Here is a 14,973-nt window from a genome sequence, read left to right on the forward strand (position 1 = left end):
TAGGCCTATCAATATTCATATGATTGATATTCGCCTGCAGGAATTGAAAGTAAAAGGTTATTCCAGAGTGCAATTGCAAATGGAGGAATTGGCCCTCATTCGTTAAGCTATTTCCAGGAGAAAAGCTCAGGATCTACTATGGAAATTATCCAGCAGTCTCTTCTGACCACATTGATTCACAAGCTTTATCTCACAACTAATTTGAGCATAAAAGTACACCGATAAAACTCAACTGAGGGACATTTTCAGATCGAGAGCCAGTTGCACCAGATGATCGCAAGTTCAAACTGAGTTCACGTAGGCTAGTCTTTACTAAGTGGAGATTTATGTATCACTAAATTAAAAACGGGTTGCACCACACAAACTAGTTCTTACATACAGACTAATTGTCACTGCAATATTTACACCCTGTAACTTCCAGGTGTAACTGTAGCGTTAGCTAACCAAACCAAATGACAAAATTAACATTAGCTTGCTAGCATATGACCTGTTTAGATTGAAAAGTAAGAGATAATATGAATTATGGTCGACATATCTGAATGCTGTTTAATAATGACGTAAACTGGGAAGATTTTAAATTACATTTCATAAACATAACAGAATACCTCGAATTACAAAAAAGTATGCTGATTCAACATAAAGAAAACGACTAGCTAAAAAGCCTCTGTTAGATTAGTATAATCTGGTATTTCCCACTTATTCTAAACTACGTAAATACTACTAACTCTAAAAACAGTTCTTTCCATGTATGCATGTAAAATATATTACAAAGTAATACCAACATTTACAAATGGTTAACAGTTAGACTTAATATTTAGATTGGACCTTAAAATTGTTATTTTTGCCAGTTATGCTACAGCTTGTGATGCTACAGCGACTTCCTGTTTACATAGTTGTTTGCTTTTGATTGGACAGCGCTACAGATTTTTCCTTACACATGACTAAAGTCTTCACTAGTTAAGACATTCCTTTAGTTTTAATGGTGCAACCTGATTTATTTTGAAATTAGCTAATAGTTGGCCTACTAAGCACTTACAAAGGACAAACAAATTTAATAATGGATTTACGAATAGCTGGTGCAACGCAAAGTTTGATGAATAAGGGCCTGTATTTTTTATTTTTTAATAATCCTGTATTTTATGTGCTTTCTGATCAGTTAAGCACCGTGTATGTATTATCATGCAGTTAAGACTTTTTGTTATTACAGGAAATAGGGTCCACTCGCTCCTCCACCCACAGAGAGTTTAGTTTTCAGCAGTCCTTGTTAGTCTGAGCTCCTCCTAGCTTCATTGACCTGATGGATTGAGCCAACTGTCCAAGCTGCGATCTGTCAAAATGCAGCCACTGTGATGGTCGCCTGTACCTATGAAAGCAATGATATAGAGGTATTGGTTATGAGTTGAGAGTCACAGTTCCAGTCTTCCATCAATCTAGATCCCAAATCAACCAAAGAATAGGCTAGTAAGAAAATAAAACAACAAAATATATGTATATATATGGTTTGATTGCTCATGGCTGGTTCTTACCTTCTGGTTTGTGCTCCACTGTGAATCTGAGAAACTGTCTCTGTCCTGGTGGACATATCAGCTGCTCCAAACAGTTTGGCCCAGCGCAGCGCACCCTGACATGGACTCTCAGCCTGGACACAAGTGGATGTAACTGGGGTCTCATTGTCTTTCTCACCCCTCTTCTCTTCTTGCCTGCTGTCCATACTTATTTGAGACCAATTATCTGCATAATTCTGGCTACAGTCTTCCCCTTCAACCACACCATCCATAAGGTCAGGCTCTTTCGGCCACCACTCTGGAATAGGAGCTAAGAATGGACTCCTGTTAGTCTGCATCCCTCCGCAATCCTGCCTAATGTAATTCTGAGAACTGAGAGACTCTTGACGATGCAGACCTGTATGGTGTGAAATCTTAGTCTGCTGACTGTGGCTGCTCTCTACTTTTTTGTCAGCTTGCAGTAGTGGCCAGCTGGTCATTAGGAGGGCTGAGCACGGCGGAGGCGGAGAAACACCCTGCTCCTCCGAACACAGCTGTCTGTTACGTAACAGTCGGGGCTCCAGGAGCAAGTTGAGGTTAAAGGGCAACACAGAGAGCGGCTGCAGCAGAAGTAGCAGCTCCTGAAACAAGGGCTGACACTGACCCAGTGACATGGACAGGAACCCCCAAGAATGGTAGTATGTTGTCACCACATCTGTGGAGACAGTAACAGGTGTGAACGCACAAAGATCCAAACATATGCAATAATAATGTGTAATTAAGGTGTTATAATTATAGATCCCACTGCTCTTCCTGACAACAAACGCCTTTCGCAGCATTTAAGTGCCAGGACTGCCCGGGAGACCGTGTTTGTGCAAGATACCAGAAACCCGATCGGTTCAGGTCCTATCCCCTGACTAAAGGGCTTTCCTGACCCTAACGACTCGAGGTCTAGTCTAACCTAAACCAAGCAAAGCAGTGGGATCCATAATAATGCACAATTGAGCTAAATGCTAACATGGTCACAATGATAATGTTAACATGCTGATTCTGAGACTTCATTTTTGACCTTTGAAACAGTAGTCTGACAACAACAAAAAGCTTATTTCAAGGTCCACTTTTCGAGACCTTCCAACCACATGTCACAGCGTTCCTCCGAAGATCTCCTTACCTGTCATACAACTGAGATAAGATTTTTTAAGATGCTGGAGTTTAGCAGGTTAATGTTTATCCTGTTCATCATCTCAGGTTAGCATGTTTGCATGCTACATTTGCTAATTAGCACTGACATACATTAACACAAAGTTGATAAAGTAATGGACAGATACGAATTTGACCTGATAAAAGAACTAAATGAAAAGTCAGGAGATCACCAAAGTTATTTAAATTAATTCTGTAGAGAGCATGAATATTGGTATTACATTTCATGATTGTCCTTTCAATCATTGTTGAGATATAATGAGTGTGGACCTTTTGACATTGTGCTTAGTTGCTAGTACAGAATATTGAGTGTGTGCTCACCTTTTTGACTCTGAAGGTGACTGAGCCAGAATTCCAAAGCTCTCAAGCTGAAAGAGAGCAAATAACCAACAAAAGATGAATGCTTATATGTGTAGTCATTTCATCAACCTTCTTTAGCATCATTAGTGTGATCAAAGGTAATCTTACTTAAGCAGGCCCATGATGAAGGCTCTCAGTCTCATGCAGTGGCTGCTGAGCTGGGGACACTGTGTGATTTTGGAGACCAGGCTGTGGAGGACCCTGGTGGATGGACCTGTTGCAGACAGAGACCACTAAAGTTCATCAAAGAGCCCACAACAGTGTACCACAAACAATGCTGCTCCACCAGTACATCAAGCAAGTTCATTCAAGTACACTTTCTTTGAATCAGGATCACTCTAGTTACATTTACCGATCCTAGTAGAGACCTCCACCACACTCCAGGAGTGGTTGTGGCGCTGTCCGATGATAAAATCCAGTTTGTGATCCCTAAGACCGTCATCTAAAATATTCTGAATTGCTGGACACAAATGTTCCAGGGCCAGACCGGCGATTGTGGGACTGCAAGAGCTGTTACCCAGACGCATCTGTGGCAGAAGAAAAGAAATATGATTCCCTGCTGACACAAGTTATTTGACTCCAGTCCTACAATGTAAGTAATATCAGTTCAAGCTGCTTAGCTCTGCCAAATTCAAACCTTTTCTTCAGGGTCTCTGCTGCTGCCGAAATGAGCCATGATCAAATCCACCGCCCTGCTCACAGACCTCAGCAAACCTAGGGACATTGGACAAGGAAAGAGGTTGGACGAGTTGAAATTATAATTAATGCTTCATACATTGTTTGGGCGGATACAAAACACTGATATATTAACATATATAGTAAATGTGATAGATTGTGAATCCATATCTTATGTTAGTTCTGTGTATTCTTGACTGCTGAAAGTCTTTTTTTCATCAGATAAGCAGAAAATATCTGCTGGTGTGGTGGTATAACTTGTCTCCAGTACAAATCAACTTGTTTCTTAAATTTTCTATTCTAGTGCAGTATGCCTAGCCTTTCTCAAACATTCTTTAAACATGGTAGTTTGTATTGGAGTCAGGTTGAAATGATGTTACTGCACAGTCCGATGTTTTACTTGTTTTAAGAAAATAAGAAAAAAACGAACAAAACTTGCTCAATAAGACTTTCACCTCACTAACTGGGTCAGTGCATAGAAACATGAGAGATAATGTTCAGGGTTCATTATCATATTGCAGTAATGCAAATGTGAAAGTGAACCAAAGATGAAATAGTCCATTTTAGCAGCGATCCTCATTGACTTGCTTTCCCTGCCTTTCTTTTTTCATCTCATACTGGCTAGCCTCTGCAAATGTCATGGTAAATTCTTTATGCATGTTGATGCTGCCTGCAGTGCTGCATCACACTGACTGTCCACCACATTGTTGATTATCCATCACAAAAGATTCACATTTATACAATCAAATTTGCACTGAATGGCCCATATGGTAAAATAAAATGACTAGATGTGTTTAAAAATCATTAGCTGAACTGCATCATTCTCCCTGTTGTCCTCTCTTGGAGCTTGTAGTCGCACACACATAGGCTACAGAGCAGAAGGCTCAGCCAATCCCGTGCAGGGAGAGTTAAAAATAGGTCATGTTTGAGAGGAAGCCCCTTCAGGGTATTGAAGGCACTGCTGCAGCACAGTGGGTTTTTATTGCTGCTCTCAATAGCCCATCACTGGATAGACAATCCAGTCAAGGAGGAATCCAGTCATTGCTGTTACTGGGTCACTTCAATATATGGCATATACTGTTTTTAACATGTTTTACAAAAATTGATATCTGTCATTTATTGGCCTCACCTCTCCTCTGAAGATGGCTAATAGACATGGACTCATAAGATGTATCAGGTGAGAGGCAGAACTCAGTGGGCGGCCTGTCACTCAGGACCAGAGATTCACTGGGATGACTGTAGAGCCCTGTAGAGTCCTGGATTTGCAGGCCAGAAGCCAAGGAAAGCAGACAACGCAACGAGGAGAGAGGAGCTACAGAGGAGAGGGCAGCTGTAAAACTACTGTGAAAAAAGACGGAGTCGGCTGCAGGTGCAGCTCTGTACTGAGGGAACTTCTTTTCTGGTTGTACGGTTATAGGAGGAGACAGGGACACCTGCAGGTTTGGGTGATGGGCGTCAGTGGTTAGGAGTAAAGTGGGTGGTGTATGAGAGAATATTGGATGATGGGAGGTGTGGGTCTTATTGGGACTTTTGGGCTCAGTGTTGGCATGGCTCTGCTCATGGGTGAGGGTAATAAGGTCCTGGTAGGTGGGAATTTTAATAAGTTTGGACTGATTTGGGGCTGAAAAAGTGGTAGTTTGAGTTTTGCCTGAGTATGGGCTTGTTTTATCTTGCTCTTGATCCAGTCTGGACTTTGAGCTGCTTTGAGTTGGATCCAGGCTGCTTTTTGATGTACATGGACTTGGGTGTGCTTGGATTCTGCTGGACTGGCTCCATGCACGTCTGCGGCTGAAGCACTCTGGACTCGGTGTGCAGGTGGAACAGGTGTCAGAGCTCGAAGGAGCCTCCAAGAAGATAGGGCAGTGGTTGCCCATTGGTGATGACTGAAGATTAGAAAAGCATTGACTGCGTTTGCCCTTGAACTTGAGGCCTGGTTGGGAGCTACCAGGTTTGCTGCTCTTCTGATTTATGTACTGCTCTAGAAGACAGCCCAAGTGCTGAGTCTGGGGTTGGCCTGTGGGGACCAGAACAAAGGGCTGGATGGGCAGCGAGGTTGGCCTCTGGGCCTTACTGTAGCGCACCACTGCATTTTCCATTGAACATGCTCCTGAGATGGAGGTAGAGGGTAAGAAAAATAGTGGGAACAGATGTTAGATTTACTTAATACTTAACACAAATGGTTTCATTTTTTCTGATATTGTATCTTTGCATGTTTTGCTCTCTCACTCAAAAAAGCAAGCAACAACTCATTGCCTTACCCGTCTCAGTATCACAGTGCTCCTGGTGCAGAATCACAGATGGCTGTGTAGACACAGCGCTTGTGCCTTGGCATTTACTGCTATGTGGGCTACACTGGCTGGGGCACAACGAACACGGCGTGTGGAAGAGGTCTTGGATGCTTCCTGTATGTTTCTTACTGAAGAGTGTTTCTTCAGCGGAGGTGGTAGCAACTTGGTAATCATGGGTCTGAAACTGAGAGCAGTCAAATCCAGCACTGCACTGTGTGAAGGAGAACCTCTTTTCTTCGATCTCCTGATGCTGATACAGAAAAGACACAACTGCTTTAGGTTTACACAACCAAATCACATATTTGATACTTGACAAGATGCTGTTACAACTGTATAACAAGAGACTCTTTACAATGGAGTTTATATTGTAACTAATGGCTTCAATCCTTAACTAATAATTTATGGATCAGTGACCAGCTGTGTTGTAAACCATTAATACATACTTTTTAAAATCAAGATTCATTAATCAAGATTGTTTATTATAATCTATTAAGTATGTAGAAAAGCTTAATAAGTTTCTAATAAATGGATTTTGATGTGGGTGCTGCAGCTGTTTTCCATAGGTTTAGTGTTCAAACGTTCCATTAGAGGGGACTATTCCATTAACTTAAGAGCTAACTAAAGAGATAAAGAAAGACTGATGCTGGACAAGGATAGCACAGTTCCCACAGTTGCTCGAATAAATTGCTTCTAACTGATCTATAAAGCATTAGTGTGTGATTTATTAACCACTAATAAAGTGTCAGAGTCAGCGATGTTAAAAGCTTATAAGAAAGGTAATGTTCATACTTCAGAATACAGTACATACCATGCCTTTGTAAGCGTATTTTATTCAATTGTGTTATTTCCTCTTTCTTCTATTAAATGGTCGCTAATACCTATGTCATCTAATTCTGTACTGAGAGAAGAGCTGTTTAATTGCAACATTACCTTCTTGACTACTTTGTGTTGCCCTTCCTTCTTATGATCAACAAAGAGGTGCTCAGAGGGAGGGAAGGGGCTACTTCTGCTCTGACCCTCGGGGCAGCTGGTGATGCTGGACCAGGCTGGACTGGGCGACTGGGAGGAGAGGTCACAAGTCACAAGCTTGTAGTACTTCTGGTTGGTCCCCATGGCCAATGTTGCCTGGCTTTGGAGACAGGCAGCCAGGTCTGATAGCTCCAGCGAGGAGAGACCAGGGGGTAGTGGCTCCAGGGAGTAAAGATTGCAGTTAGAGTCGAGGCCCTGAGGAGACCAGCAGGAAGCAGAGGGGGTCATGTCAATCTCCTCTTTAAGGGGACACTTAACTGCCACGTCATCATGTTGGAAGTCCTTGGCTGGAGTCTGAGGAACGGGTTGGAGGTTAAGGAACACAGATCCCTCAGATGAATGATAGGGGTGAACTGCGGGACTGCTGAGGTCATTAGGCGTGGCAGGTTTGTTGCTCCTGTTATAGATAGTGCAGAAGTTAACCAAGACGCCATCAGAGCTGTTACAGGAAGAGTCGCTGACATACTCTGTGTGAGTGTTGGAGAACAGCTCTGGGGAACATTTGTGTTGGCTGAAGATGCAGCAGGACATGTTATCTATCAGTCTGTCTGAGTCCTGCTCTTCATAAGCCATCAACGTAATGCCAGATCTGCTCACATGAAAGCACCGGCATTCAGTCTGTAGTGAGTCCAGCAGGTGAGGCTGATGGGAGAGCCACTCTTGGTCACCCTCAGTACCCATCACGGTCCCTTCATTGCCCCATTCGCTGTCCATGTCCCCTTGGGCCATTGTATGATTTTTGGCACCATTACTTAGAGGCCAATTGGAATTTCCATGCAACACAAAAGAGGAGTCCTCATGATATCTGTGTAGATTATCTCCATCACTATCTTCATCTTCCTCATCCTCATCTAGCCCTGTTTTGGGAAGGAACGAGTTGTGTGACCGCAGACTGTCTCTAGCTCCAGAGTTTTCCTTCTTCAGATGGGAACTCGTATCCTCTGGTGATGAGTTGGAGTCGTACCTCCCGCTGCTGTCAATGCCCCCTTCCTCCTCTGCTCGGTCCTCATTGAGACTACCGTAGCTGTTGGAAAAACGTCTTCGTCCACCGGCAAAGGCATTCTCTCGGTTCAGCGAGTCTTGCTCTGGGAGGGACACAGCTCGGGTCAGACCTACTGAGCACAGCCGACCGGGCCTCTTGGCCGAGCTGCACAGGGCCTGGACAGGAAGTTGCCAAGTGGGAAGCTGAACCACAGGGAAGTGGCACGCTATCAGGGTGTCCCCTGAAAGACCAGATGATCCAATCATACTGCTGAAACAGGCTGGACCATGGGCATTGTCTCCATGTTCCTATAATGAAATCCAGAAAGAATAAAATTTAATAGAATCACTTATAAGTACAATGAATCTGCTTTGAATGTGTTATCAGTGATGCAAAAACATATTCACAACTATGCAATTACTACCACTGCTACTGTGTACACAGTTTGGTTGTCAAAGGGTGAACAAAACTGCATTGAACATGATAATATACTAGTGAGTGAATTAAAAATAAGTATTATCAGGTCCTCCTGAGGCTTATTAGATAATATAAGCATTAAAAAACTCATGTAATGATAAAGTTGAACAGAGACGTATTAGACTCTATAAGTGATTCTGTAAGGGAAGTCTGAGGACAGTTAAGACTTAGGTTTAAACTCTGTCTAAGGCCCTAAGAACAGAGGTACCATCATGGACTTACTGAATTTGAGAGAAAATGTTTTAAGTTTTGCCCAGTTGGACTATGGAGACATGTCTTAATGCTGCATGTAAATGTAATCAGGATAAATTGTTTGTTGTTGGTGTCTGCATATGAACTGTTTATGTTGATCTCGCTCTGCATCTACTTCTTGATTTTTGGACTCAATGACCCACCTAACTGTAATGCTGTGACAGGCTTAAAGTATCAGTGCATCTTTAACTCTAAAGTAAAATCATCCATACAGAATAGAAAGGATAAAAACATAACTTCAGGCTACTGCTGTCAGAGTCTGCTCCCTCACTTCACACCACTGGCCCTCCAGTCAAAGTCCTACTAGTGTTGTGTGCTTATGGCCCTCAGCACAGCCTACCCAGCTCCATAATTCAGTCAAGCATTAAATACTCCTCCTCTCTCTCCGCCTGGGCCAACCACCGTCTCTCACAGTTACTCAGCTGCTCTGTAACTAGGGCAGCTGCACTGCAGAGATGCTCCGCTGGCACTGCTAAGAGTAAATACACTTTCACATCAGTTTAGTTAATTCAACGTGCTCCACCATTATCATACACATTGCTCCTGATTTTACAGACATCAATAATAATAATAATAATGATAACCATGCCTTCATGAAACACAACTATTAGGACTATTAACAAAAGCAATTACAAAGCACATAAAATATTTAAAACTGGAGATTGCTGATGGCATTCAGTCTTTACATAATCCTTTTAATTATTAGTAATAATTAATGTTGCTAGGATACAACCACACACCATTTACTGATATCTGCCTTCAGCAGTGTTAACATAGTCTTGGTGCTACAGTATGTTGTGCATTTAAACTAGAATCATGTTCAAAAAATTCAATATTTTAGATGCAACATCCTCTGTTGCCAGACATTGTCTGGGGCTTTATGTCACACATCAAGCAGCCATCAGTTCATAGACGTCACACTGCTGTGCAACTGTCATAACGTGGGTAAACAAACAACATCTGTTGCAGATGACCATGAAGAGGTAATCCTCTTTATCATCCCATTGCTACAGTAAACAACATCCTTACCATGGCAACAAATACAGTAGGTCTAATAAACACATCAAATATGCTCCGAAGCAGAAATATCAATCTGATCACTTTAAAAACAAAAGTGGCTGTGGCTTGGTTGTGGGACTTGGTGAACCTTTCTTCAGAGCCCCTAATTCAAACAACAAAATGTAAAAAATAAAAATAATAATTCTGCCCTACAACACCAGAGCCAGGTTTTTATTTTGGCACATCCATATATTGCATATATTTTATACAGTCTGTTTATTTCTCGTCTAGCATTCCCAGATATGATACATTGCAATATTTATATTTAAATGTGGCTAGACGTTAAGCTATTTAAAAAAGCAGACTATTAATTGGTACCCATAGTTGCATAAGTAATCATAGGGTTAGTGTCTTAGAGCAAGACACCGAATCCCCAACTGCTCCCAGTGTATCTGTGTTTGGATGAAACCATCTGATTACCTTTGTCTAAATAAATCAATATGTTATCATTTGATTATAAAAAGGAATGTCTTGTAATGTCATATGAGGAACAATATAATAGTACTCAAGGGGATGGCATGACATTGAATCTTTTTTTATGCTGTGCCTGCTTATTTTCATCAGTTAAATAGTACAATACCACAGGAAAGTAGGCCAGTTTGACTGACTAGCTGTCTGCAGAGGACTAACAATTTGACTGCAAAGCGGATACAACTCCTGCATATTATTACTGCTTGGAGGTCCCCTAACTAGCAGCTCTGTCCTCTGGGTACTGGAGCACACTGAGATGGTTGTGATTAACTGAGCTATTTCACTGGAAATGTCTGTCAGGTCAAGTCAGCCATCTCACATGAGGGATGGGACTGTGTGGTTCTGTGAAAGCAAAGAGTCTGAGGTCCACTGTTGTGAATGTGTGAATGTGTATGTGTGTGTGTGTGTGTGTGTGTGTGTGTGTGTGTGTGTGTGTTGATTTTCATCATGAAAATGAAATATTCAAAGTGGCTAAGTACAACAAGAGATGCACACATGCCAAAAGAACCACCCATGACAGAAGTAGCGTCTCTCTCTCTCTTCCACACACACACTTTAACGCTGGCGCACACATACAGATTTAAATAAAGGAAGACAAAAGATTAGAATCAATACAGCTGAATAATTGACTTTAAAGCAAAGTAGATAAAGCACATAAACAGCTCCTGCATTTGAGCCATCACCAGGGAATATCCTGACATCCTTTAGTATTATCACTTACTTGATAAAAGTCCTCAGTCAACGGTGATGTCCATCCAATTCTTCCAGGTGATTTAAATACGTTTGATCTAAAATCATGCAACAAAACAATTCTTTAAAAAATAACGCGCGTGCTCGACGCACCTCTGACGTGAAAGATTCATCACAAAGCTCATGTTTTTAGCTCTATTACCTGATGTCCGCGATTAAAATCAACGGGTTACACCCGGAATGTATAACTATATTTCGGCTTAATATGAAACCGGTCCGACATTGAGGTCCGGACAGACACAGCGGTCCCCACGCCGCCGCTTCAGCACCGCCTGGCAGGGATTTTACGTCACGGAGGCTTTAACCAATGAAGAGGGAGAAGTGCCTGCCACACAAAGTATCCAAGACACCGGGTAGGGAAAGAGTTAATTATAAAAACCTTAAGTAAAAAAAAAAAAAAAAAGGAAGATTGATAAAAATAGACATGAGTAGGCTTATGACAGCACAATGCCTTAAAATGTGATGTTGATGAGTCACAAATATGAGATACTAAAAAAGACTGAAATATAGCCTACTAAGGAAAAATCGTATCCTACTTAAGTATAATTCATTATACCAAATTCACATTACGACCGTTATATTACTTATGAGATATTTTATTAACCATTGCTAACTTTTCATCCTTTCATTATCAACATCTAAAAATAAAATAATAAGAATAATGAATCCCCACATCAGTAACAAATAATTTTAGCATGCTTGGAGAACTATTCGGTGTAGCAGTTGAAACTCCTAAACCAGTGATTGTCATTGTGGGGTCCAGGGACACTAAAACCTGGCTCAGCTCGCCCTCCAGTGGCAAATATGAGGAGTTCAGCTATTGACAACTATTCTCAAGGACGGTTGTACAATGTGTCATGTGGTAACCTCTATTATATATTGTAGGTAAACTTCACATCTAAAGCCATAACCCACATGTTGGCAATACTGTTCTGTAAAAGGTATCTCCAATAACCCAAGAGAGTTTGTCTCCTCATTACTAGCGAGTGGGTGGGTGCAAGGAGCCTTAAGGCAGCACCACCTCAACATGAAACGTAATCCAGAGCACATGCACACTCATTTCATGTGAGCATATATTCCATCAGAGGAAGCCTCACCAAGTCTACCACGTTAACCTGTTTAAGTGCTGGACTGAGCCACAAACATTAGTACAGCAGTGGACAGATATCAGAGGTCAACCATATTTTTACCAAATCTGATCAGCTCTCCTCATCAACACAAGACATTAAAGAGTTCAGAGCAACTTTGAAATTAAGTTGTCTTAAAACCACACACACACACACACACACACACACACACACACACACTACGAAGAATTCAACATATTAACACGGTCAAAAATATCCTCACAATTCCCAACCATACTATCCATTTCATTTAAGTTTCCTGTCATTTCTCACACAGATGGGCAATATTTATGCATATATATTTGAATTTTTTTTCGGTACTTTATCACAAGAGCAGTTGATGGTAAAACAGTATTAAAGAATTAATAATAATTCAAAACATGTAAAAGCAGTGAGAACAAGCTTGGCCCTTGGTCAATGAAGAGTTAGGAATCACAGCATCACCACCTTGTGGAACATGCTCTTCAATGCATAAATACAGAAATATTTCATTTCAATAAAGAAAATCCCGGTCATACTGTTTTTGTATTAAACCAAAATCAAAGTTGTCATCTTCTTCCATTGCATTAAAAGAATAGAAGGAACTGTGAGGAATATTTTAATTGGTTCTGAACTTGTTACATACAACCGCTTGAAAAAATGTAAAAGTATAGTTGAATATCTACAATATGTACAAATAAATATATAATAATAATAAAACATGAACCAATAAACTCAGAGTGTCACACAAAGTTTGCATGAGTATTTATATTTTCTTTTAAAAACATATTATACAGCCTGTCTGATGTCCTGCAAGTGTTTTAGACTAATTCAATTATAGAAATCAATGTTGCTCTAGATGTAAATGCTTACTGCAGTGCCAGATCAGATTACTTTAACTGAATGCACAGAAAAAGTCCGATAAAGTGCCAGCAGGTCTTGAGTTCAAGCTAGAATATAACAGCAGTAATTTCATACAGGGTTCATTTTGAAACAGGTCACTTTGGTCCATAAGGCAGATGTTTGTTTGTCACCCTGGGAGTTTTGTTTGTGCATCCTCTTCAGTTCCAGAAGGAACATATATGTTTCCTGCAAAGATAAGGAGCAACTTTATTGCAGTGTCATTACTTTCTGACTTTGTCCACACCATGCAAAATGCACGTGGACAAAACTTCACACACTCCACAAATACAGTACAGAAATATTATGCATAGAGTCTGTGAAAACTGCAAAAAGGAACATTATGTCTATTTAATATCATGGAATGCCATTTGGAGGAACATATCTGCTTTCACATTAATGACAAAACTCCTAAAGTTGCAGTGGAAATGTTGAGTTTCCTAAATGTGCCAAATGTCTGATTACTTAGGGTTCAACATGTCCGAGAGGCTCTGCTGTACCTGCAGTATTTTGTGCCGCACTCTTCATGATCCCTGCAGCTGGCACCCACGGGCTTCATGCTGTTCCAACGCCACAGGAGAGAGCGTTTGGTCCGCTGGATCAAACCATTCCAGTCTTCAGGTACAGGCAGTGAATTGACCTGTGAAGGCAAATATAAGATTCTTTAAGAATTGTGATGTCCCTCATGATGAGTGCTGATAAAAGCAAATTACATAAAAAATCAAAAGACATGATGTTCTGTATTAGCACAAAAGAGATAAAGCATACTCTCAGGACATAAACAGTAACAGAAGGTTATTAACTTACCTGAACGGTACAGATTAGAGACAGAAGAACAAAGAGAACAAGGATTTTTTCCTGGAGAGTTCTCATGCTGTTGCAGATCAAGTTCAAGAGAGATGCAGTTCTGCGGCGGGGCTGGTGTGTTGTCCCATGCTACTTGTATTAAAGGCATTAATTGGGTTGGGGAGGAGTTACCTTTTGACAGTTATGAAAGATTAATTCTCCAATTTGCTACTTTAATGACTAAGAGGTTGGTCAGAGAAGCTGATCTTAAGTCAGAGCCAACGATACAAACCTCTATGAACAGTGGTACTTATCAGTTTTATAACGGCAGCCGAAGTTTATCTGCAGGGAGTCAAAGTACACTTTAACCCTGTAACTTAGGACAATTCCACGTCGGAATTGTCCTAAGATGTGACCGCTTACCACTAAGCCACCTTACTGTACATGAATGGTCCTCCTCTTGAAGGCTGACGTTAAATGTGAAGCTAAAGCCAGCAGGCAGTTATCTTAGCTTACCATAAAGACTTTGGCTCTGGCCAAAGTGAAAAAAATCCACCTACCTGCACTTCTAAAGCTCGCTGATTAACATTTTATTTTTGTAAAAAAAAACATTTGTCATCTTATGTGGAGTTACGTGCTGGAACACCGGGCCAGTGAGCTCCAGGAGTTCTTACGGGGTTCCTAACAACCTCAATACACTCAGCCAAGAAATAGTTCCAGCGTGTATCTCCACCTAAAACATTTTTTTTATTGCTGCTGGTAGGTAGATTTTGCAAACTTTGGACAAAGCCAGACAAGCGGTTGTCACCTGCTTCCAGCCTTTATGCTATGCTACGCTGATCACCTTCTGCCTGTAGCTTCACGTTAGCGCATCTTTTCAATAACTCTTGGCAAGAAAGTGAATACCAGTACACGCATTTCCCAAAACACTAAACCATTTAACAAAACTCTTCCCTGAATAAAGATTGATAAACAAACAAAAAACTATTTTGAGCTGAAGACTAGCTAAAAATTGGAAAAGGAAACAGTCGAACAACCTTACAGTAGGCGGTCGAGTTGCATTGTGGGTAATGTAGGTGGCAGGTGTTATTGTGAAAGATGGATGCATAGAATAAAAAAAGACAATATCTCACATTCTGCTGGATGGATTGCAA

At 41.1% G+C, this 14,973-nt stretch overlaps 2 protein-coding genes across 3 annotated transcripts; both read right to left on the bottom strand.

The window, feature by feature from the left end:
- Positions 1-426: 426 nt before the first annotated feature.
- Positions 427-11,307, bottom strand: LOC116035110 (iporin). 2 transcript variants are annotated; one of them, XM_031278057.2, is made up of 11 exons: positions 11,170-11,307; positions 10,999-11,065; positions 6,938-8,326; positions 5,978-6,257; positions 4,849-5,826; positions 3,682-3,758; positions 3,391-3,571; positions 3,153-3,258; positions 3,006-3,052; positions 1,527-2,199; positions 427-1,363 (listed from the first exon to the last, which is right to left on the bottom strand). In XM_031278057.2, exons 3-11 carry the CDS (start codon positions 8,282-8,284, stop codon positions 1,252-1,254), a joined length of 3,801 nt encoding a protein of 1,266 aa, XP_031133917.1. In that variant the 5' UTR covers positions 8,285-8,326; positions 10,999-11,065; positions 11,170-11,307; the 3' UTR covers positions 427-1,251. The 2 variants fall into 2 exon arrangements, with proteins under 2 accessions (XP_031133917.1, XP_031133918.1); XM_031278058.2 differs by having other exon boundaries at positions 3,397-3,571; positions 10,999-11,307.
- Positions 11,308-12,886: 1,579 nt separating this feature from the next.
- LOC116034917 (liver-expressed antimicrobial peptide 2) lies at positions 12,887-14,903 on the bottom strand. Its single transcript, XM_031277684.2, has 3 exons — positions 13,841-14,903; positions 13,534-13,673; positions 12,887-13,222 (listed from the first exon to the last, which is right to left on the bottom strand). The coding sequence occupies exons 1-3, from the start codon at positions 13,904-13,906 to the stop codon at positions 13,195-13,197; spliced, it is 234 nt and encodes a 77-aa protein (XP_031133544.1). The 5' UTR covers positions 13,907-14,903; the 3' UTR covers positions 12,887-13,194.
- Positions 14,904-14,973: the final 70 nt, after the last annotated feature.

Source organism: Sander lucioperca, chromosome 1, assembly GCF_008315115.2.
Source record: "Sander lucioperca isolate FBNREF2018 chromosome 1, SLUC_FBN_1.2, whole genome shotgun sequence".
In the NCBI taxonomy this organism is placed as follows: Eukaryota; Metazoa; Chordata; class Actinopteri; order Perciformes; family Percidae; genus Sander; species Sander lucioperca.

Bases quoted from the DNA above. Each gene is read 5' to 3' on its own strand.
- LOC116034917 (XM_031277684.2), bottom strand. From the start codon at position 13,906: ATGAGAACTCTCCAGGAAAAAATCCTTGTTCTCTTTGTTCTTCTGTCT. The intron at 13,674-13,840 runs GTAAGTTAATAA...TTGCCTTCACAG, and splicing joins CTCTAATCTGTACCGTTCAG to GTCAATTCACTGCCTGTACC. The intron at 13,223-13,533 runs GTACAGCAGAGC...TTATCTTTGCAG, and splicing joins TGCGGCACAAAATACTGCAG to GAAACATATATGTTCCTTCT.
- LOC116035110 (XM_031278057.2), bottom strand. From the start codon at position 8,284: ATGATTGGATCATCTGGTCTTTCAGGGGACACCCTGATAGCGTGCCAC. The intron at 3,759-4,848 runs GTGAGGCCAATA...CAATGTCCCTAG, and splicing joins TAGCCATCTTCAGAGGAGAG to GTTTGCTGAGGTCTGTGAGC. The intron at 1,364-1,526 runs GTAAGAACCAGC...TTGCTTTCATAG, and splicing joins AGTGGAGCACAAACCAGAAG to GTACAGGCGACCATCACAGT.